The 22,454-nt window shown below is 43.2% G+C and overlaps 3 protein-coding genes across 5 annotated transcripts in view; 2 read left to right on the top strand and 1 right to left on the bottom strand.

Annotated features, from left to right (window-relative positions):
- RNASE1 (ribonuclease A family member 1, pancreatic) overlaps positions 1-22,454 on the bottom strand; it is a 249,634-nt gene that overhangs the window by 213,090 nt on the left and 14,090 nt on the right. The window lies entirely within an intron of this gene.
- METTL17 (methyltransferase like 17) lies at positions 887-8,180 on the top strand. 2 transcript variants are annotated; one of them, XM_004054861.5, is made up of 14 exons: positions 887-1,202; positions 1,355-1,508; positions 1,589-1,723; positions 3,256-3,337; positions 3,673-3,754; positions 4,250-4,323; positions 5,099-5,193; positions 5,691-5,761; positions 5,942-6,049; positions 6,313-6,381; positions 7,049-7,099; positions 7,357-7,440; positions 7,676-7,860; positions 7,935-8,180. In XM_004054861.5, exons 1-14 carry the CDS (start codon positions 1,128-1,130, stop codon positions 8,038-8,040), a joined length of 1,371 nt encoding a protein of 456 aa, XP_004054909.3. In that variant the 5' UTR covers positions 887-1,127; the 3' UTR covers positions 8,041-8,180. The 2 variants fall into 2 exon arrangements, with proteins under 2 accessions (XP_004054909.3, XP_018865624.4); XM_019010079.4 differs by having other exon boundaries at positions 1,088-1,508.
- On the top strand, positions 8,244-13,050 carry SLC39A2 (solute carrier family 39 member 2). Of its 2 annotated transcripts, none has more exons than XM_055362459.2 (5): positions 8,244-9,709; positions 9,820-10,734; positions 10,915-11,045; positions 11,289-11,339; positions 12,121-13,050. In XM_055362459.2, the coding sequence occupies exons 2-5, from the start codon at positions 10,620-10,622 to the stop codon at positions 12,751-12,753; spliced, it is 930 nt and encodes a 309-aa protein (XP_055218434.2). In that variant the 5' UTR covers positions 8,244-9,709; positions 9,820-10,619; the 3' UTR covers positions 12,754-13,050. The 2 variants fall into 2 exon arrangements, with proteins under 2 accessions (XP_055218434.2, XP_063553891.1); XM_063697821.1 differs by having other exon boundaries at positions 9,319-9,709; positions 11,294-11,339; positions 12,121-12,173.

Here is a 22,454-nt window from a genome sequence, read left to right as displayed (position 1 = left end):
GGGCCTGAGATGCCTGGACCACCTGTGGTAGGGCCTGATGACCCAGGAGTCTAGCCCTCCAGATGAACTGGCTGGTTCCACACACAGGTCAAGTGGATGTGCTGGGAGAACATCCTAAACCTGTAACGGAAATTAGGGGGCCAGGAGCCCACAGAAATCACACACTGGGTGAGCTCAAGTGTTCGGAGACTGAGGTAGCTGTTGCCCACTGTCAGGTCCCGAAAGTAGATATCGCCTTGCATATGCCATTTATCCTTCTGATGCTCCAGTGAATGAAGGTGTTGATGAGCTTGCAGACTCTGGAGACCATTCCCCTATGCTATATTATCACGTCACAATAGTGGCTGGACCCACCTGAGATTCTGCACCTCAGGTAATCAGACGGCTACTATCTAAGTCCTGGGCCTGGGGGAAACAGTCTGACGTAGCAGCAGACACAGGAGGGTCCCCGTCAGAACCATGTTTTCTGTGAAGTGGGGATCAGTCCTTTTCCCTGAAGTACCTAGCACATAGGTGTTCTCAGTAAGTGTTATGTTAGCTTACTAAGAAGACTGGTCTCATTTGAAGAGAAATTAACAAATGTAAAAAAATAAATAAATAAACCTATTAACTAGGTTTAATATTTATCAAACTATTAACTATTCAATAATCATTTAACTATTCATTTCTGTTATCTTCAGTCGCTTAAATCTGATTTTTCTCTTCTTTCCGTTACTGCAGTCTCCCTTTTTCACACAGGGAAACAACCCAAGACTCAGAGTTCTCCGCGGAGGAATGCAAAGAACACAGGAAGTCATACTCCCAGAAACAGTCTTTGCTGGCGCGCTCACACCCAACTCCATCCCGCCCCCGTCCCGTCCCGTCCCGTCCCGCCCCGCCCCACCCTGCCCCGCCCTGTTGATGTCTGGGGCCGGTGACCAGGCCCAACGCAGCCTTCAAGTCGGCCCAAACACGGTTTCTGCCTCAAGGATTATTTGTATAACCATTGCTTATTGGCTGCTGGCAAACACTCGCTCTTCTCGTTGGCTGAAACTGTCGGGAGAAGTTCTGCGAAGGCTGCTCCTTGCGGCGTTGGGACTGAGGGTCACAGGCACCTATATTTCCGTTTCCGGTTCGCCTCCGGAGCCATGGCGGCGGCACTGAAGTGTCTGCTGACATTAGGAAGATGGTGCCCTGGCCTTGGAGTAGCTCCCCAGGCCCGGGTGAGTGCCTACATTCCCTGCTGTCGGAGAGACTCTGGATCTGCAGAGACATCTCCGCGCAGAGGAGGAGCGCTCCTGGCAGCCCCCGCCCTAGCGAGCGCCAGCAACTTTCCTTTCTGCCAGGAAATCAACCTACCTTTCTCTGCCTGCAGGCGCTCGCCGCCTTAGTACCCGGAGTGACCCAGGTAGATAACAAGTCCGGTTTCCTGCAAAAGAGGCCTCATCGCCAGCACCCTGGCATCCTAAAGCTGCCGCACGTGCGGCTGCCACAGGCACTGGCTAACGGTGCCCAGTTATTGCTACTTGGTGAGTAACGGCGGGAAAGCGAGAAGAAACGGGACTGCACCTACATGCAAGTGATTCCGCTTTTCATCTTTGGCCCATAGAGAGCGCTGGGCCCACTATGGAGAATCAGGTGCAAACACTGACCAGTTATCTCTGGAGCAGACATTTGCCTGTAGAGCCAGAGGAGTTGCAAAGACGGGCTAGGCATCTTGAGAAAAAATTCCTGGAAAACCCAGGTAGGACTTAAGAATAATTAAAAAGTGGGCGAGATTGAAATATCGGTTAGAAATGAAAAGTAAGAAATAATTCTACAATCTCTCAAACAGATACTGAAGTCTCTTATTTGACTTTCTAACCAGAGCAGCAGTTGTTACAATGATGCCTTACTAAAAGAAGGTAGATTATTTTAGAGATTGCTTAGGTAAAGGTCAGAATGTCCCAGTATACTGTTTTTTGTTTGTTTGTTTGTTTTGTTGTTTTGTTTTTGCTTTGAGACAGAGTCTTGCTCTGTCACCCAGGCTGAAGTGTAATGCTCGATCTCGGCTCACTGCAACCTCCGCCTCCCGGGTTTAAGTGATCTTCCTGCCTCAGCCTCTTCAGTAGCTGGGATTACAGGCGTGCACCACCACACCCGGCTACTTGTATTTTTAGTAGAGATGGGGTTTCATCATGGTGGCCAGGCTAGTCTCGAACTTCTGACCTCAGGTGATCCGCCCACCTTGGCCTCCCAAAGTGCTAGGATTACAGGCATGAACCACCGCGCCTGGCTACCAATATACTGTTAAAATCTAGATATTTATTTTTTTCTGCAAGTCCACTGGATTAGGACCTTCTAAGTTTTTATTCAGGTAAAATAAAGTCCCTGGATGGTCCCTGCCCAGTACTGAAACCCTCTTCTGGGATAAGAGGGTAAATATAATTCATCAAGTTAGTTTCATGATGGTGAGCTCCTTGACACTACCATTTATTCATCTTGCATTCCCTGCACACCTCACAGTACCTGGCTCACAGTAGGTGATCAGTAGATACTTGCTAAATAGTACTGAACTGAACAGTCATGAGACGTAGATTTTCAGATTTCTTTCCTCTCCATAGGAATAGTGGAGATCATCAAAACCTTAAATTTTGGAGAAGTGAAGAAATCCAAAAAATAATGTCCTTGGCCTACCATTTAAAAAAAAATTTTTTTTTTTTGAGACAGAGTCTTGCTCTGTTGCCCAGGCTATAGTTCAGTGGTGCGATCTCAGCTCACCACAACCTCTGCCTCCCAGTTTCAAGTGATTCTCCTGCCTCAGCTTCCCAAGTAGCTGGGAATACAGGTGCACGCCACCACGCCCGGCTAATTTTTGTATTTTTCGTAGAGAAAGGTTTTTACCATGTTGGTCAGGCTGTTCTCGAACTCCTGACCTCGTGATCCGCCTGCCTCAGCCTCCCAAAGTGCTGAGCTTATAGGCGTGAGCCACTGCACCCAGCTTACGCTTTAAATTTTTATCACACTTTCCTTTAATGTAAAACAAACCTGTGGGACAGGATTGGTTAAGCTGAATAAACCATTCTTATAAGCAAAATGCTATCTGATACAATCTGTTAGTGGTAGTTGTTACTGTTAATTCTTGCCTGAAACTTTCTCTAGGTTTGTCGTCTCTCTTGAGCTTTAAGGCTTTTCTTAGGTGGAGTCGGGGAGGACTGGGTGGGCAGTATATTCAGATATTGGATCTGAGCCCTGTTCTCCCTAGGTCCTGACTTCCAGTCCTTGTTCTCACCACAGACTTGTCTCAGACAGAGGAGAAACTTCGTGGAGCAGTGCTACATGCACTACGTAAAACTACCTACCATTGGCAAGAACTGAGGTAAGGGGGCCTAGAAGAGGTGCCCAAGAAAGAAAAGGTAGACTTTAGAAAGAGAGTTGGGGGAGTACAATTACACAATCAATTTAGTATTTTCTTTTACATCACCTGACCTTAAAAGGATCAATTTAGTATTTGAAAAAGCTAAAGTACAAAGTTTCGAACACTGAAGTTTGAAAATTTAGTGTTTGTAAGTCTCCCCAGGACCCTTTTGTATTGGGGAGTGAAAGGCCTGAGCTGGAAGAGCCCTTTCCAAGATGTCATTTTCTAAATCTAGAAGGTAATTATGGGATTAAGGTTATTTACTAGTATGTACGACTCTGTGATTTTAATGGCAGCTACACTGAGGGACTGAGCCTGGTGTATATGGCAGCAAGACTGGATGGTGGCTTTGCAGCAGTCTCCAGAGCATTCCATGAGGTGAAAGCCCCTTAACTTCCAACCTGAACTTTCTGACCATCAGTTCCCTATTCATAAAGTAGTTTTCTAGGATGGGGATTCTTGGGACATTGCATATGCATTTTTTTTTTAAAGAGGATCTCCGCTGGACATAGTGGGCTCCTGCCTGCAGTCCCAACTGTTTGGGAGGCTGAGGCAGGAGGATTGCTTGAGCCAGTTTGAGGCTGCAGTGAGCTGTGATCTCCACTGTACTCCAGCCTGGTGACAGAGTGAGACCTCATCTCTTAAAAAAAACACAAAATAAAGACGTTCTCTTTATCTTGTGAAAGCTTTCTGTGACCCAAGAAAGGTTTAGAATCACTATTTTAGGAGATTCTTATCCCATAAGGTATTTGTATTGAATCTCAAAAGGCATTCACATCTCACATCCTCTGTGATAGCCTCCTAATTCACATTTATCAAGGTCCTAAATAAGTATCTAATTACCCTACTGTGGGATGTTGTATATTTCTTCAGATCCGGGCTCGAAATCCAGCATTTCAGCCACAAACTTTGATGGACTTTGGCTCAGGTACTGGTTCTGTCACCTGGTGAGTAACTTTCTTCAGCCCTATCTTGGTCAATTTTAGCTCTAGAAAGCCATACTTACACCACTCCAAAATTAACAGACTGGAAAACCAGAGGGAGAATAGGCAAGTTGGGAATCTATAATGTTTCTTCCATCAGATTAGGCAAGGCAGAAGTAGGTATATGGATTGGGGCCAGAACTTAAAGAAATGTCAAGTAAAAAAAGGCACATGTTTAGAAAAATTAAAAAGAAAAGGAATTATCAATCAAAGTTTTTTTGCCTACAAATAGTATTTTGAGTCTACCTTTTTTTTTTATTTTTTGAGACGGTGTCTCACTCTGTCGCCCAGGCTGGAGTGCAGTGGCACAATCTCGGCTCACTGCAGCCTCCACTCCTGGGTTCAAGCGATTCTCCTGCCTCACCCTCCCGAGTAGCTGGGACTACAGGTGCACGCCACCACACCCAGCTAATTTTTGTATTTTTAGTAGAGATGGGGTTTTACCATATTGGTCAGGTTGGTCTCTAACTCCTGACCTTGTGATCCGCCCACCTTGGCCTCCCAAAGTGCTGGGATTACAAGCATGAGCCACTGTGCCCAGCTGAGTCTACCTTTTTTTTTTTAGGAGTTGTAAATAAAACAAGAAAATAACACTATTAGTTATTTTATTACTAACTATACAACTATTTTAACATAACACTCTCTTTTCGCAGGGGTGGGGTTGGGTGTAAATGGGCCTCTTGTAGAGATGACTCTTGGTCATGGGAATTGGTGATTTATAATAATTTTGCCATCTTAGGGCTGCTCACAGTATTTGGGGCCAGAGCCTACGTGAATATATGTGTGTGGACAGATCAGCTGCCATGTTGGTTTTGGCAGAAAAACTACTGAAAGGTGAGTGCAAGAGCACTTCCAAAGTTGAGGGAGTTAAGAAAGCAAAGGGGTACTAGTAAAAGTGTTTTACTGGGAAGTAGAGAAGAGGGTAAAAATTAAGATGAATCTGGTTTACTTTTAAAGTTATAGTCAAGCAAAGGGTGGTATTAGAGGTTTCTGCTGGACTGAGGATGGGTTGGGTAAGAATCAAAGGACAGGAGGCCTAATATTCTCCCTGCCCTTTTTTTTTTTTTTTTCACTTTTTTTTTTTTTTTAATTAGAGGTAGGGTCTCCATATGTTACCCAGGCTGGTCTCAAACTCCTGGCCTCAAGCCATCCTCCCACTTCAGCCTCTAGGGTAGCTGGGATTACAGGCACGCACCGCCATACCTGGCTCATCCCTGCCCTTTTTGATATACACTTTACCTATTCTTGGGGCCATGTTTCTTATCTGGATATCTCTTCAGTTTATACCTAACTTCCTACACACTCACAGTTGCCTCTTCTTTTGTCCACAGGTGGTTCAGAATCTGGGGAGCCTTATATTCCAGGCGTCTTTTTCAGACAGTTTCTACCTGTATCACCCAAGGCAAGTGGCAGTGTTTAGAATATTCTAAATGTGGAATGTGGCAGATGGAAAACTATGGCTTGAGCTTTGCAGCCCAGCACTGAGTGTTAGAAGATAAAAGAAATTTAGTGGCTAGGACTTTGTTGTATTCTTGGGATATAGAGATGTTGAGTCTGTCATGTTCCTTGTCTTGGTCCTCAGGTGCAGTTTGATGTAGTAGTGTCAGCTTTTTCCTTAAGTGAACTGCCCAGCAAGGCTGACCGCAATGAGGTAGTTCAAACCTTATGGCGTAAGACAGGTCGTTTCCTGGTGAGTTAAAATTCCTTGTTCTCCTTAAGTCTTGAAGCAGCTTCATGGATTTCATGCCTTTGCTCCTCTCATTGTCTTTATTCTTTACCATTTTTCTCCTTCATGGGTTTCTTTATCCCTCTTTGAGGGTCTCCATCCTGATTATGTAATGCCTATTTCTTTTTAGGACTTCTTCTCCCTCTATGATTGCTCTTACACAGCTACTGACATTTATACTTTCATGTAATTCAAGTCTTCTGCATATTTTCCCCTTTTGTGAACAGGTACTGGTGGAGAATGGAACAAAAGCTGGGCACAGCCTTCTCATGGATGCCAGGGATCTGGTCCTTAAGGTAAGGCTTCTTCTTCCCTCACTCCCCCACCCATATGTCACCAATTACTGTTACTCTCTTGAAAACGAAAGAGACTGTCATATATTGACAAGGGTGACTCTGAGGAAACTGGGCATATAAAGTCATTATGATACAGAGCAGTGGTTGGCAAATGAGAGCCTGTGGATCAAATCCGACCTGCCACCTGTTTTTATATAAGCCATGCTTATTTGTGCTTGTGTTGTCTGTGACTGCTTTCACTCTACAAACAGCAGAATTGAGTAGTTGGGACAGAGATAGATTTTGCGTACTCTCTGGCCCTTTAAAAGAAACTTTGCGGACTCCTAATCTAGGGCATTGCTGAGCTAAGAACCTTGTCACTGGGGGAGAGTATGAGCCAGTGTATAATCATAAATTTAATTGTCCTGGAGTGGGATTTTTTTGAGAGTGGAGGTTGCTGACAAGGGAGAGCACCGTACTATGTGCCAAGTTCTTGCCTTTCTCCTGCAACAAAGAGAAAGTTCTTTGTTTGGAGTATTAAAGATGCAGCCAGCTTAACTCAAAGGACATAGTCAATCGTTATTAGAATTGAGTGTTAAAGGAGTCCTCAGTTTACTGAGTGCAGAGATTGAATTATGAAAATAGACCCTTGGCCCAGCTTTATTTCTTTTATTTCCTTTGATTTCAGGGAAAAGAGAAGTCACCTTTGGACCCTCGACCTGGTTTTGTCTTTGCCCCGGTGAGTATTACTTCTGCCTGTCCCACCACGCGGATCTGAACTTAGGCGTGGCCGGGAAATGTAAGATGGTAAAGCTAAGCCACTCTCCACTACTTTGTGTTCCTATCCAGTTCCTACCTAATGATTCCCCTGGCTCTTCCTACCCACTGCTCCTGTCCTCCCTTCTCCCTGGCCCCTTTTGACTCTATTATTCTCAGTTTTTAAGTTTTGTGATTGATGGCTCTTTTGTCTTACCTCATTTTTTTATGTGTTCACAGTGTCCCCATGAACTCCCTTGTCCCCAGTTGACCAACCTGGCCTGTAGCTTCTCACAGGCGTACCATCCCATCCCCTTCAGCTGGGTAGGTACCTGGGGATATTGCAGCAGGAAGCAAACATCCTGGAAAAACAGGAAGAAAAAGAATCAGAGTTAGGAGGAGTTGGATAATTCGTAGAATAGCCTGGAGACTTTAGGGCCTACATGTATATGATTTATACATTGTAAAAAAGGACTGCAGGAATGGGGAAGAAGGGACTTTACAAACTTTTTTTCCCATATCTTTTTCTTCTAAACAGTCTCTATGTTCCTTATCTTAGAACAAGAAACCAAAGGAAGAAAAGTTCTCTATGGTGATCCTTGCTCGGGGGTCTCCAGAGGAGGCTAATCGCTGGCCCCGTATCACTCAGCCTGTCCTTAAACGGCCTCGTCATGTGCATTGTCACTTGTGCTGTCCAGATGGGCACATGCAGCATGCTGTGATCACAGCCCGCCGGCACGGCAGGTATGGGGGGTGTGACCAAAATTAGTGGGATGTGGCAGGAAGCTGCAGCCCACACTAGCATCTCGTTTCCACAGGGATTTGTATCGTTGTGCCCGTGTCAGCTCCTGGGGAGATCTTTTACCTGTGCTTACTCCGTCTGCGTTTCCTCCATCTACTGCTCAGGATCCCTCTGAGAGTTGACGAGGATGTGTAACAAGTATTTTCTTCTATCGTGCCTGCCAGGGCTGAAGCTGCCTGGTATCCAGGAGGGGAATGCTGGTATCCCCATATGTCTGTGTTTGTTTGAGATTTTTAATAATAAATAATAAATTTTTAAAGAATGGAAGTGGATTTTGTGATTCTTAAAAAGTGTAGAAGCTGGGCATGGTGGCATGTGTCTGCGTTTCCAGCCACTCAGGAAGCTGAGGCAAGAGGATCACTTGAGCCCAGGTGTTAAGGCTGCAGTGAACTTTGATTGTAACACTGCACTTCAGCATAGGTAACAGAGCAAGACGCCCTCTCTTAAAAAAAAAAAAAAAAAAAAAAAACATGTAAAAGGTATAGTTAATTATCCTGGCCTATCCTGTAATGAAGAGCTTCCTCAGATTTTTGGTGCCAGGCTTCCCACACAAATCTCAAGCTCGCCCTCTCCTATTGTGGCAGTTCAGAGCTCCATAAGCTCTTCGCTGTAATGATGAATGTGTAAGCTGATCATTAAAGCAGAAGTAGAAAAACCAGATTTCCATAAGCCCTTTGCTATAATGATGAATGTACAAGTTAAACATTAAAGCAGAAGCAAGAAAAATGGATAAGGAATTGGGGGAAGCTGGTGCCTGAGTACGAAAGCCAGAATACAAAAAAAGCAAGCCCTTTAAAGCCCCACCTATACTTCTCTACCTCAGATCTAGCTGAGTGATAAAAGCATTCCTGCACATACAACCCATACCAGGACCAACTTAAGATTGAGAAACTTCTATCTGCAAGTACTCACTCACTATGGTGGGATCAGCTGCAAAGCGAAGTGAACTGTCCCATGCTCATGTTGATGGTTTTCTAGATATTGCCAACATGTTAGCTCTTTCTGGTGCCGATGAATTTCAAACGCGAACAGACACCCTTGATGTGGGTTTGCTAAGAACATAGAAGAACAGGAAGAAAAGTTGCCAGGTTCAGACATCCCAGGGAAAAAGAAGCATAAACAGCATTAGCAATCAGTGACTGATGATAATGCTGCAATAATGGGAATGGTTTTATTTCTAAATCAAATCATTTATTGCTTTGTTTCTAAAAAACAAAAAAAACTATCTGCAGACCCCTAGTTTAAATTAATTAGGAAACATTCCCGCAGGTAGTCATAGAGCTTGAATTGTATATAAAAGCTAAAGAAAAGCTTGTAACTTTGAGTTGGTCTGGTGTGCTACTCCGACCTCCCTGTAATCAGTTGCAGAAATAAACTCCCGTCTTTCCCAGTCTGTCTGTCTGCATCTCATTACTGGACCACAAGAACAAGCAGCAGGACCAGTAACACTGTAAGAATCATCCAGTAACACTGTAAGGAATCATCCAGTAACACTGTAAGAATACTGCTTCTACCAGAGGCCAGGACTTCCCTAGGAAGATAATCTGGAGTAGCAAGGAAAGCTACCTCCAGAGCTCTGAGAACTGGCTCAACAGGTCTCAGGGTTGTTATGTGGGCCACCTGAATAGGGAAATCAGCAGCTGCCTGGCCTTTTTCACTAACGCCTTCCCTTCTGTCTTTCCCAGAGTCCCTCAGCTACCCTAGAGTATGTATGGGAAATGCCCCATACATTTCCATCAAGAGTGATTCTCATCAGAACTGAATCTTCTACCCCCACCTCTCTATATCCAGGTAGAATCCTCCCATTTACTCAGTTCATTTCTGTTTTCCCCTAAGCCTTGCTGTTTCAGGGCTAGAGCAGCTTCCTTTGTCTTAAACCTTAAATGTCTTTTTTTCCACAGTTCTTACCAGGAAACAGGCACAGTCAGAAGTTGTAACAGTATAAATGTTGTAATACCAGAAATCTCAACTCATTCCTCTCAAAACTGATCCCAATCAAAAGAGAAAGAAAAAAAACAAATCAACTTACCGCTAGACATTTCCATGCCTGGAGCTATTTTTCTGGGGTTACAGGAAAGGGTAGTTCCCTCATGCACTAGTTCCCACAGAGTAGCACCAGCACCACCTCTCAGCCCCACCTCTTTACCTCCAGGTGGCCCCAAATCTCCTCTGAAAGCGGGTGGTTCAAGTATCAGCATTGCAACCTGTAAGACTTGGGATGAGGTGGAGAGGGTATGGAAGGCTTAGATCAAATGTCCTGAGTGAGACAGGACCAGATTGTCCCCAGTACAAAATAGCTGGGAAGCCTCTACCATAGACTTTCCTATTTTGGATTAGACCAACCCCAAGCACATGAGCTAAGACTATCCGTAGCTCTTGGATTAGTCATGCCATTGAAGAGGAGGAGAAGATGCCACTGGGCTGTGCCTGGCAGGGAGTCTGGAGTTTCTGGTTTCCAAGCTCAGGAAGGCGTGAACCAGAGGAGGGGCCTCCATGCAGGGGGAGGGCTAGAAGCTGGGGCAGGATCTGTCAGCTCTGCAATGCTGCAGAAGCAGAAGCAACACAGAAAGAAGATACCAACAGCCTCCTGAAACTCATGAGAGTGGACACTCCAGTGTTGACCACCTAAGATACCACTCCTGCTCCAAAGATTACAGCTCCCTTGTCATTCTGACTCCTGGGCTTACCCTACACCCCAGAGATGGAGCAACTACTAGGAATAAAACTTGGCTGCCTGTTTGCCCTGTTGGCTCTCACTCTGGGCTGTGGCCTCACTCCCATCTGCTTCAAATGGTTCCAGATTGATGCAGCCAGAGGTATAGCCCTACCCCATCTTTGTTCCATAGCCTGAGTCTCACCTCAACCCTGTCCTGATACCTTGCTCTGATTCTCTCACCATCCCCACCCTTGGGATATTGAGTGCTGCCTGCTGCTCTTTACTCACCATTGTCTGTCTCCTCAGTGTCAAGTGGGTTGTAACTTCTGCTTTTTATTAGGTCATCACCGGCGAGTCCTCAGACTCCTGGGCTGTATTTCTGCTGGTGTTTTCCTGGGAGCAGGGTTCATGCATATGACTGCTGAAGCCCTGGAGGAAATTGAATCACAGATTCAGAAGTTCATGGTGCAGGTGAGAGCAGAGACTTCAAGCCACAGGTCTATGAGGCCAAAACGATAAACAGGACAAAGGGAAGAGAGCGGGAAAGTGATGGAGCCAAGGACATGGGTGGAACGACAAGGAAAATGACAGCTCTTGTGTGGGATGGTGAAAGCAAGTCAGATTAGGCTTTAAGGAAAACAGAATTGCTGAAGGGACAGCACAGGAAGCTGTGCTGCTCCATCCCACATCTAATTTCTGCTGCTTTCTTCTTAGAACAGATCAGCAAGTGAGAGAAATTCTTCTGGTGATGCTGATTCAGCTCATGTAAGTACCTCCCACCATCCCCTATCTGGAGAGTGAGGAGAACCAGAGAGGCCTTTCATATCCAGACCCTTTTGAGAGGAATACATGAGGAGTACCAAGAATCCCTTCTGCTCCCTAGCTCAGACATCGTAGAGGAAAAGAGGAGCAAATACAATCCTTTTGAGTTTATAGAACCCCAGGGAAAGCTCTTGTTTTACTCTTTCATTCTTTCCCTGGATCCTGTGATAATACCTCACTTCATTTGCCCGTGTTTTTAACTCTATTGAGATTCTGTCCCTTAGCCCCTCTGGCAGTCTTTTGTTGTTGTTGTTTTTCGTTTGTTTGTTGAGATGAAATCTCTCTGTCGCCCAGACTGGAGTACAGTGGCACAATCTCAGCTCACTGCAACCTCTGCCTTCCAAGTTCTAGTGATTCTCCTGCCTCAGCCTCCTGAGTAGCTGGGATTACAGGCACGTGCCACCATGCCTGGCTAGTTTTTGTATTTTTAGTAGAGACGGGGTTTCATCATGTTGGCCAAGCTGGTCTCAATCTCCTGACCTCAAGTGATCTGCCCACCTCAGTCTCCCAAAGTGCTAGGATTACAGGCATGAGCCACTGTGTCCAGCCTACTCTGGCATTCTTGTTGTTGCACGGCCATGTGTACTCTTGGCTTCATTTCCCATACCCTTTTTTGTGTTCTGTTACCACATTTTCTCATTCTCTTCAATCTCCCAATTCCATGTCCGTCCAATGTATTGCCTACCCTTCCTTTTCATCTCACAGCCCTTCTTTTTGTTTCTAGATGGAGTATCCCTATGGAGAGCTCATCATCTCCCTGGGCTTCTTTTTTGTCTTCTTTTTGGAGTCGCTGGCATTGCAGTGCTGTCCTGGGTCTGCTGGAGGATCGACAGTGCAGGACGAAGAATGGGGTGGGGCTCATATCTTCGAACTCCACAGCCATGGACATTTACCCTCACCCTCAAAGAGTCCCCTCCGAGCCCTTGTCCTCTTGCTGTCACTCTCCTTTCACTCAGTGTTTGAAGGGCTAGCTGTGGGGCTGCAACCGACAGTAGCAGCTACCGTGCAGCTCTGCCTTGCTGTCCTGGCTCATAAAGGGCTTGTGGTGTTTGGTGTAGGAATGCGGCTAGTGCATTTAGGTACCAGCTCACGATGGGCAGTGTTCTCCATACTATTATTAGCTCTCATGTCCCCCCTGGGCCTAGCCGTAGGGCTGGCTGTGACTGGAGGGGACTCTGAAGGAGGGCGGGGCTTAGCCCAGGCTGTGTTAGAGGGTGTGGCAGCTGGTACCTTCCTGTATGTCACCTTCCTAGAAATTCTTCCACGGGAGCTAGCTAGTCCTGAGGCCCCTCTAGCTAAGTGTAGCTGTGTAGCCGCTGGTTTTGCCTTCATGGCCTTTATTGCCTTGTGGGCCTGAGAGATTCCTGGCTTTTCTGATGGACCTATTTAGGACGACCTCTCTATCCCCAGGGAGACCTCCCAAATGGCTTTGACCCTCAGACATTTCTTTACTCAGACTAAATAGCATTCAATAGGACTGGACTGGACCCCAGGTTTCCTTTACATGAGATCCCATTTCTCACCCTGGACTAAGAAAAAGATATTTAGGTTGAGCAGCTATTAATGGGAGAATTGGTACAGAGACGCTCCAGATTTTATTCTTGTCCCATTTATGCTACTGTGTGTAATAAAATGCCCATTTTACCCTCCTTCAGCCATTCTGGATTTCATTTCTCCTGGTTGCCTAGATGCTACCTGGCACAGGAAGTGGTGGAATGGGGAATGGGAAGGATGAGTGTTGAATGCAGTATTTTATTCTGGAATTAGGGCTCCTAGCCATCCTGTCAGTTGCAGCCACACCCCTAGACATGGCACCTTGCTAAAATTCCCCTCCCACCTTACCCACTGTAGTTGAGAAAATGAGCCAGTTCCCAGCATTTAAAAGGAAAGAAAGTTAAAAACCGAAATGACGTGGATCAATTATGTTCCTACACTTACCATAACCACCCCATTCCCAGTACCCATTATCAGCCACCCATGACATGTCCAGGCTAAATGAAGATCAGGCAGAATGGAACCTATCTCCATTAGGTTCCTGTTTTTTCACACTGAGCCCTGTGTGGCCTCAGGGACACTATTGCTCTTCTTTGAGCTTCTATCTCCTTCCAGCTGCCTTGTGTTGAGGGATTAAAAAGCAGTGTGCTTGGAGAGGGAGAAAGGTGCTAGATATTAAAATAAATGCCAGGGGTGATTACTTGGCTCTTGCAGGACTCACTGGCTTTCCTCCTGCCTGTCTTACCAATTGTCTTTCCATCTAAGTAACCCCTACAATGTGTTGTTTCTCTTAAAAACTGCTGAGGACAAATACGAAAGCAGGTTAGCTGGAATTGGTAGGCACAGGATGGCTATTGCATAGCCCCTAACTCATGAGGTGGAGGAATATCTCAAACTTAGTGGAGAAATGGGGAAAGAGAAAGCATGCCCTGAGAGTTCAATTAACCTCACAAGTTGGCCCTTTCTGGTATTTTCAGCATGGAAGCCCAAGTAGCCTTAACATGGACATTCATTCTTCTTCTCAGTCTCTGTCTCCTTTCGATCCTGTTCCCCTTCCTACAAAGTAAGAAATACAAGCCTCCTCATAAGCCCAGTTTACACACCCAGAGATCAGTGAGAAGGCAAGCTTCAGGCAAAAATGATAAAGAGAGAGGGAGAGATGATAGATATGTCTAACGCAGGAAATCATTTCCCTAAAGCACCATAGTATTGTGTTTTCTTTCCATTTAGTGTTAAATGCAGTAACATGTAATACACTCAGAACAGTTGTCCAGTGTGTAGTAGTTTCTACTGTAATAGTTTCTACACTGAACAACGGCTATGTGCCAGGTACTATTGTGGCAGGCCAGGTTTCACTAACGCAGGCCTCCATCACATTTTCGTCTCACAGCCCTTCTTTTTGTTTCTAGATGGAGTATCCCTGTCACGGGCTTATTTTGTTTCCAGCCAAGCAAAACAAGGGGCTTATCTCCCTCACAGATCAGCATATGAGATATGCTTCAGATATGTTTGCCTGTCAGACCCATAAACACAACAAGATATGCCAGCTGCAATGGAAGAGAAGCCCTGTTTCAGTTCGTGGATTACAGACTGCAACTGGTTAGGTTAAATATTAAAAGCTAAAAAAAAGCCAGTGCCTATACAAAGGCCGTCATGTAACAAAAGCCCATCAAGAGTTTTGATTAGACCTTTCCTGGCAAAACTTAAAGCATGACAAAATAACGAAGGAATTCTTAACAGGACCCATTTAGAATTAAACAAGTTTTATTGGGGGTCTGAAGAAACTCCCCAGGCCTCCACAAACAAGTTTACTGGGCATCTGAAGGAACTCCCCAAACCTCTGTGATTTAGCAGGAGACAAGATAAGGGTAACCACCCCAGCGTCTAGACCCATTTAGATTAAGCTTACTGAGGCTCCAGGAGTAGGTCTTCCGGACTCAGACCTTAGTTATAGATTAAAAGAAGTTAATCACTTATGTCTTTAGATGAATGCACGCTTACACGTAGACATATAGCTTAGAAGTTATATAAGCTCTGAAAAACTTTGTAATTTTGAGTTGGTCTGGTGATAATTTCCAGGCCTTCTCCCTGTAACCAACCGATTACAGAAATAAAAACTCTCTTTCTGCCCAGTTCATCAGCATCTCATTATTGGGCCACGAGAAATAGCAGCGTGACCCTCTGTTTGGTCTGGGAACAAAATTTGGAGAGCCAGCCAGGAGATAAGGATAGTGCTGCATTCAATGGCCGGCAGCTTGCGACGAGACAGTCTTTAGGAGGATCCCAGCAGCTGTGGGGTGAGGTTTCCCCCGGGGACCCTCCGGAGGGCTGTTCCATGTGCAAATCTGCACATCCCTTTCACTACTGGCGAAGAACAGAGGTCAGGAGTGGAGAGGCTCAAAGGGTGAGTTAACTGGATCATATGCCAGGAGCCTATTGTTTTCCTATCTGGGCTTGTGAAGCCATTTGTCCGGTACCACCAAGGGAAGCAATAGGGCTCGTTCATACACCTGCTTTGCATTTTGGTCGAGATCAGGTTTTGAGTTAGTTTTGAGTCTCTTTTGCCTGACTGCACTCCCCCTTGAAATCTGTCTCCACTTGTTTGTGTGTCTGTCTTGTTCCTTTTGATACCATGTAAACTTGAAAACGGGAAGTACTGGGTCCATTCCTGCTGGGAGGCCTCTGGGAAGAAGAAAGTTTTTTTTAGAAGCTCAACAGTTGAGAGTCAGCTTAATTAAAAGCTACCATCCAAAATGTGTATGCGTATATGTGTGTGTGTGCATGTTTGTATTTAAAAGGCCTTCATGTTTTTGTTTATTTCTCACCTAGGACCTTGTTTTTTTGAGCAAAAGTTTTTTCTTCACAGTTGACTGAATCCTGTTTTCTTCATTAATGGCTATTACAACAGAACCTACTCTGGGGTTTTTAAGAAAAAGTGTAATTTAGATGCTTAGAAATGTCTTTGTTTGGAAAAAAAAAATTAAGTGCACTGTAAAAGCATCAAATGGTCTAGCCTCATAATAATTCTCCCCTTTTGAAAACCCAGGATTCAGTATGGGGTCTGCCCAGAGCTCAAAGGTCCAGTTAAAAAATAGGAAAAGGAAGGCTTATGAATTTATAAAATATACTTCTATTGGCATGCCTAATACGTCTAGGTATTTATGTCTTGTGTACACCATGTTTCACTACTGAAAAATATAAAAGAGTTCTAATTTACTGACTCAAAGAAAAAATAAAAGCACTTACAAACTTTAACAGAAAAAAGGAAAGACTAGTCAAGTGCTTTTTCAAGTTTATGTGACTTAAGTAAAATCCTTAATAAATAAGCTAGCTTTAAAAATTATTGGTAAAGTAATATTAGAAATGTCTTAAGAGTTGCCAGCATACATTTTTGTTTGCATTTATTGATCAAGCAATTTCATACTTATCTCTGCCAAATACTATAAAGTGTCAAAATTTGGCATGGAGGCTACAAAACTATAACCCAGCCCAAAACAGAATGATCTTTGCTTGTGTAGTTTTTAAGAATAAAACATTAATATTGGTTTAATGAAGATAGCTACATCTTGAATTATTTAGTTAAATACTCTAACTTCTGATCTTGTGGCCTTAGGTAGTCTAGTCCACAGACATGAAGAAAGTTTGTTCTGGGAAAGGACTGTTATCGTCTTTGTTTCAAAGCTAAACTATAAACTAAGTTAATAAACAAGAATAGCTTGTAGATTAGACGCAAAATGGAGTCAGGTCAGATCATTTTCACTGTCTCAGTTATAATTTTGCAATGGCGGCTTCAAAACTTTAAATGATGACTATTGTAGTTTTCATAAATAATCCAGGTAAATGATTAAAATAATTGGATAAATGCAATTGGATAAATACTTGTAAATAACTTGTCAAAATTTAGAATCTAAAATTATATTAAACAACAGATATCTCATTATTTGGGTATTTTCCAATAACAATATATTGTAGGAAAACATTCTTTCTAAAGATTGTGTCTTTTTTTAAAGGGTAACTAATTTTTGTCTAATTCAAAGCTTATTTAAAGATTATATACAAAACAAGGTAAAAGAAACCAGGGAATAAAAGAGATATAAAGAAAGCTATAAAAATAAATAGAGTTTTAAAGATTATTGGTAAAATAAAAATATCTTCAAAAATGTAAGCCTTTGGTCTAAATTATGCAGGTCAAATATTAGGTTTGCGAAATGCTTTAGTCCATAAACTGCTTCTTTGACTTAAAAATTGTTCAATTTATTTTGGCGGGTTAAATTCTAGATAAGGCCTGGGGACATGTAAAATTAGCCATGCCCCCTAGCTGTGCAAAAAGGTATTAAAGAAAAGAGAATTTATATAAGAAACGATCTTGTTCGCACCACTGCACTCCAGCCTGGACAACAGAGCAAGACTCCGTCTCAAAAAAAAAAAAAAAAGGGATCTTGTATGGTACATTCTTGTCCTAAAGTAAAATAACTGCTTGTTTAAAGAGAGGGATGTTTAGGACAAGTCAGAAAGTCAAGACATGTCAGAGATTGTCTGTGTAAGTAATGAAAGTTTTTTTTTTTTTTTTTGAGATGGAGTCTTGCTCTGTCACTCAGGCTGGAGTGCAATGGCACTATCTCGGCTCACTGCAACATCAGCCTCCCGGGTTCAAGTGATTCCCCTGCCCCAGCCTCCCGAGTAGCTGGGATTACAGGCACCCGCCATCATGCCCAGATAATGTTTGTATTTTTGTAGAGATGAGGTTTGACCATGTTGGCCAAGCTGGTCTTGAACTCCTGACCTCAGGTGATCTGGCCACCTCAGCCTCCCAAAGTGCTGGGATTATAGGCATGAGCCGCTGCACCTGGCCTGTGAAAGAATTTATGAAAGGGAATTTATGCAAGAAATGTTGTACAATTTAAAGGTGATTAGGCCTCCTAAATGCTTTATAAAATGCTACTATGACTCTTAGCTGTACAACTTGCCTGCTTTACAGCTAGGTAAGGCCTGGGACACATGTAGTTAGATGCTGGAATAAGTCAGACCTTATCTGCATTTCTGTCTAGGTCCTAGGCTCCACACCTAGTACACAGTTAAAATCCCAAACTTACCAAGGTTTTCACCAAAAGTAAAGGTTGCTAAGAGTTAACGGTGTAACATGTATTTTAAGACTACTGAAGAAAGAGTTTACATGCCAGGTGTGTAAGGAAAGTAAAATATACTTTTGGTAAAAGATTATAAGGATGCATGAGATTGTGGATTTTTGCCTAGATTAAAGGGTTAAAGGATTGTTTTAAATTGGATACAATAAAGATAAAGGTTTAAGCAAGTTGTGGAAGGTTAATTGTAGAGGAAATTCTGTGTGTAAAATATTGGCTAAAGTTAAAAGGGAATCATCCAGTTTTTTCTGTAAATCGAGCATTGAAATAAAAGCACAATGGGTTTCTCTTAGAGCACTAACTTGCTCTTTAACAAAAATTGTAAAGGGTTATAAAAAGTCTATAAAAATCTTACCTTGCGGTGAAACATTAAAATTGGGTAAACATGTCTATAAGGATTTATTAAGAATTGGGTTTAACATCCATAGTACACTAATGTAAAGGTAAAGTTTGACTTATTTGGTATGAAAATTATACAGGAAGCATTGTCAAATATGAAATGGTGTTTGGCTTTCTTTGGGTTATATTTGTGTAAATATGTTATTGGTATGTGTTCCAAAGTTATGGGAGACTCCTATAATTCTGATATATCTTAGTGTATGTTATCAGTAATAATTATAATTGTTATGTTAAATTATTGTGTGTCACAGAGGTAACATATTTTCTTGTCAGTTGTGTCTCTTTTTTTTTTTTTTTTTTTTTTTTTGAGGCAGAGTCTCACTCTGTCACCCAGGCTGTAGTGCAGTGGTGAGATCTCGGCTCACTGAAACTTCTGCCGCCAGGTTGAAGCAATTCTCCTGCTTCAGCCTCCTGAGTAGCTGGGACTACAGGCACGTGCCACCACGCCCAGCTAATTTTTGTATTTTTAGTAGAGACAGGGTTTCACCATGTTGGCCAGGCTGGTCTTGAACTCCTGACCTCATGATCCACCCACCTCAGCCTCCCAAAGTGCTGGGATTACAGGCGTGAGCCACCGCAGCTGGCCGTCAACTGTGTCTTTAACTATGGCTACCCTAAAAATTTTTGTTATCTGTAAGCAATTGTTGTGTTGTTTTCATCCTCTTTTGAAGGTGGTTTTATAATCAGCTATAAAGCTCTAACAAGGCTGGGCACGGTAGCTCACGCCTGTAATCCCAGCACTTTGGGAGGCCAAGGAGGGTGGATCACCTGAGGTCAGAGTTCAAGACCAGCCTGGCCAACATGTTGAAACTCCGTCTCTACTAAAAATAACAAAAATTAGCCAGGCATGGTGGTACATGCCTGTAGTCCCAGCTACTCAGGAGGCTGAGGCAGGAGAATAGCTCAAACTCAGGAGGCAGAGGTTGCAGTGAGCTGAGATCACACCACTGCACTCCAGCCTGGGTGACAGAGTAAGACTCCATCTCAAAAAAAAAAAAAAAAAAAAAAAAAAAAAAAAGCTGTACTAGGTGCTCTTGATTGCAGATTTCTGATAACTTTTGAGACTGTGACATCAGAATAGAGGAAAAACATTCAGGACTCTTGAAGAGCTAAAATTTTCATTAATATCAAGCAGGATAGGAATTAACTGCATGAACTGAACTAACAGGAGACTGGAGTGATCTTGTTGACATTTTGCTTAGAATATTGCTAATCTTTTGTTTTGCTTTTCAAAGTCGAAGAAACTTTTCTTTTGAGCTATTGACAGCTTTTAACAATTTAGTATACTCCCATGAACAAAATTTAGAGCATACTTTTTTCTCTCTACCTGATTTTCTCCAGCATTTGGAAACTGTCTGTGAGTATTCTTAAGTTATGGCAATAGAGTTATTTGCATAAGTGCAGTAAGAATCTGTTTTCTTTTGTAACAGGCCACAATTGGAAAAACGTTATTTTTACCAAGGCTTTGACTGGAATGATGCGCTTTCCTTTAAGGAATCAAACCTGACTTATGAACCCAATAAAGCCCTTGGAAAACTGGCCTCATATTTTGTGTACGCAGTCCCTGTACAGGGTTTCTGACCTGTAGTAAGTAAAAAATGTCACTTTCTGACAGGGCAGGAACCCTAAGGTATCTTGGAACCTCAAGAGGAGAGGAATTCACCCAACTCATAGGTATTTGATGGTACAAATCCATGGCTGGGCTTGGCTTTAAAAAGGTCTTATGTCAGATTCCTTCTACGGAACAAAGTTCCATGAAAGCCAGTTCAAAAGTCCTATGTGAAAAATAATTATTCTTGCTGCACTTTATGCAAATAATCTGGCCAAGTATAATAAAGCTAACCAGTCCTATCATGATTTGTCTTTTAATAAAAATGGGAAACTGGAGAAAGAAAAATTGTTTCAAAACTATAGTACACCTGTTGTTAAATTCTAGTGTTGCCTGATGTTTTCCAGTTTTCATTATTTTCTACAGTTTGGATTAAATTCTAATTTTTCTGACTACAAGTCTGCAAATAATGTTTTCAATTTTTTCCTTTTGCTTTTCCTTTTTCCCCATTTTTCCTAACTGAAAATCATTGAAACCTAAGCTGTGCTTTCTTAAAGCCCTGTGAACGGAAGACTAGACAACTTACATTTCAGAAGAAAACAGCAGCAACCTATTTATATGTATTGCTGTTGCATACTATTATGTTTCATCGGGCACTGCCTCTAATCCCCCCAAACAGAGAGTGCTACTGGGAACAAATCGACCTCTTCCACCCCAGTGCTGCGTTCAGTGCCCCATAACGATGACCCTCTCTCAGCAGGAAGTAGCCAGAAAGATTACAATGCCCCATCTCCCTACGATTCTCATGATAAATAAATATACAAGCATGATAGAAATCATGCACAAATTGACAGTGGGGATTGTAGCAGGCCAGGCTTCACTGATGCAGGCCTCCATCACAACTGTTTCAGTACTGACTGGGTAGTTAAGTTAAATATTAAAAGCTAGTGCCCTTATACAAAGGCTGTAATGTAACAAAAGCCCATCAAGAGTTTTGTTTAGGCCTTTCTTGGGCCTTAAAGCATGACAAAATAACGAAGGAATTCTTAACAGGACCCATTTAGGATTAAACAGGTTTTATTGGATGGCTGAAGAAATTTCCCAGGCCTCCACAAACAAGTTTATTGGAGGTCTGAAGGAACTCCCCAAACCTCTGTGATTCAGCAGGAGACAAGATAAGGGTAATCATCCCAGCATCTAGACCCATTTAGATTAAGTAAACTTACTGAAGCTCCAGAGGTAGGTCTTCCGGACTCAGACCTTAGTTATAGATTAAAAGAAGTTAATCACTTACGTCTTTAGAGGAATGCACGCTTACACGTAGACATATAGCTTAGAAGGTATATAAGCTCTGAAAAACTTTGTAATTTTGAGTTGGTCTGGCGATAATTTCCAGGCCGTCTCCCTGTAACCGATTACAGAGATGAAACTCTCTTTCTCCCCAGTTCATCTGCATCTCGTTATTGGGCCACAAGAAATAGCAGGCCGACCCTCAGTTTGGTCCAGGAACACTATAGTATTGCTTTCACATACATTATCATTGAGAATGACACCAAACCAGGTGCTTATTTAAAGAAAGGAGGAGGCTGGGCATGGTGGCTCACGCCTGTAATCCCAGCACTTTGGGAGGCTGAGTCGGGCGGATCACTTGAGGTCAGGAGTTCAGCCCCAGCCTGGCCAACATGGTGAAACCCTGTCTCCACTAAAAATACAAAAAGTAGCCAGGCGTGGTGGCGTGTGCCTGTAGTCCCAGCTACTCGGGAGGCTGAGGCAGGAGAATCGCTTGGACCTGGGAGGTGGAGGTCACAGTGAGCCGAGATCACACCACTGCACTCCATACTGGGCAACAGACAGAGTGAGACTCTGTCTCAAAAAAAATCGAATAAAAATAAAATAACGAAAGGAGGGGATGACCCCCTGTGTATAGAATGCTAAATACCACACAGCTACACACTCCCATTTGTTGCTTCTAGTTCTAGTCAAAGACTACTTGAAACTCCTAGAAAGCAATAATTTCCTTAGGCCATCCACAGTCCGTGGGGGCTTGGAATGTAAATGGATGAACAAATGCCTGAAGGTGCCTGATTAACTCAATATTTCATAACCTCAACAGGTAGACATTATCTCCACAGTAAGTCCAGGGAAACTGGCATTCAGAAAAGTTAGATAATTTGATCACAGAGCTAGCTGGGCTTCAAGCCCATGTTTCCGTGATTCTAAGAAAACTTCAATGTATAGATTCTCTTCTCCCTCATTACCTTTTCCTTACCACATCCGCCCGTCTCCCCAGCCTATGTGTTAGGATCCCAGAAGAAAGCAGATAGTACATTAGGTGATTGAGGTGATATTAATAAAGGGAGTATTTAGGAAGGTGTGGGTTTGAACAAAGCAACAAATCATGGGGCAACACCCTGGGACTGAATAAAAACAATGCTATTACCTAGGCTGAAGAGAAGGGAGCAGTTGTCAGAAACT

This window comes from Gorilla gorilla, chromosome 15, assembly GCF_029281585.2.
Source record: "Gorilla gorilla gorilla isolate KB3781 chromosome 15, NHGRI_mGorGor1-v2.1_pri, whole genome shotgun sequence".
In the NCBI taxonomy this organism is placed as follows: Eukaryota; Metazoa; Chordata; class Mammalia; order Primates; family Hominidae; genus Gorilla; species Gorilla gorilla.
Note: the sequence above shows the minus strand (reverse complement) of the source record. Positions and strands in the feature narration are given on the sequence as shown.

Excerpts from the sequence above, each read along its gene's own strand:
- METTL17 (XM_019010079.4), top strand. The coding sequence starts at position 1,166 with ATGGTGCCCTGGCCTTGGAGTAGCTCCCCAGGCCCGGGTGAGTGCCTA. Across the intron at positions 3,338-3,672 it reads TACCATTGGCAAGAACTGAG|CTACACTGAGGGACTGAGCC; the intron begins GTAAGGGGGCCT and ends TTTTAATGGCAG. Across the intron at positions 4,324-5,098 it reads GGTACTGGTTCTGTCACCTG|GGCTGCTCACAGTATTTGGG; the intron begins GTGAGTAACTTT and ends TTGCCATCTTAG.
- SLC39A2 (XM_055362459.2), top strand. The coding sequence starts at position 10,620 with ATGGAGCAACTACTAGGAATAAAACTTGGCTGCCTGTTTGCCCTGTTG. Across the intron at positions 10,735-10,914 it reads CCAGATTGATGCAGCCAGAG|GTCATCACCGGCGAGTCCTC; the intron begins GTATAGCCCTAC and ends GCTTTTTATTAG. Across the intron at positions 11,340-12,120 it reads GTGATGCTGATTCAGCTCAT|ATGGAGTATCCCTATGGAGA; the intron begins GTAAGTACCTCC and ends TTTTGTTTCTAG.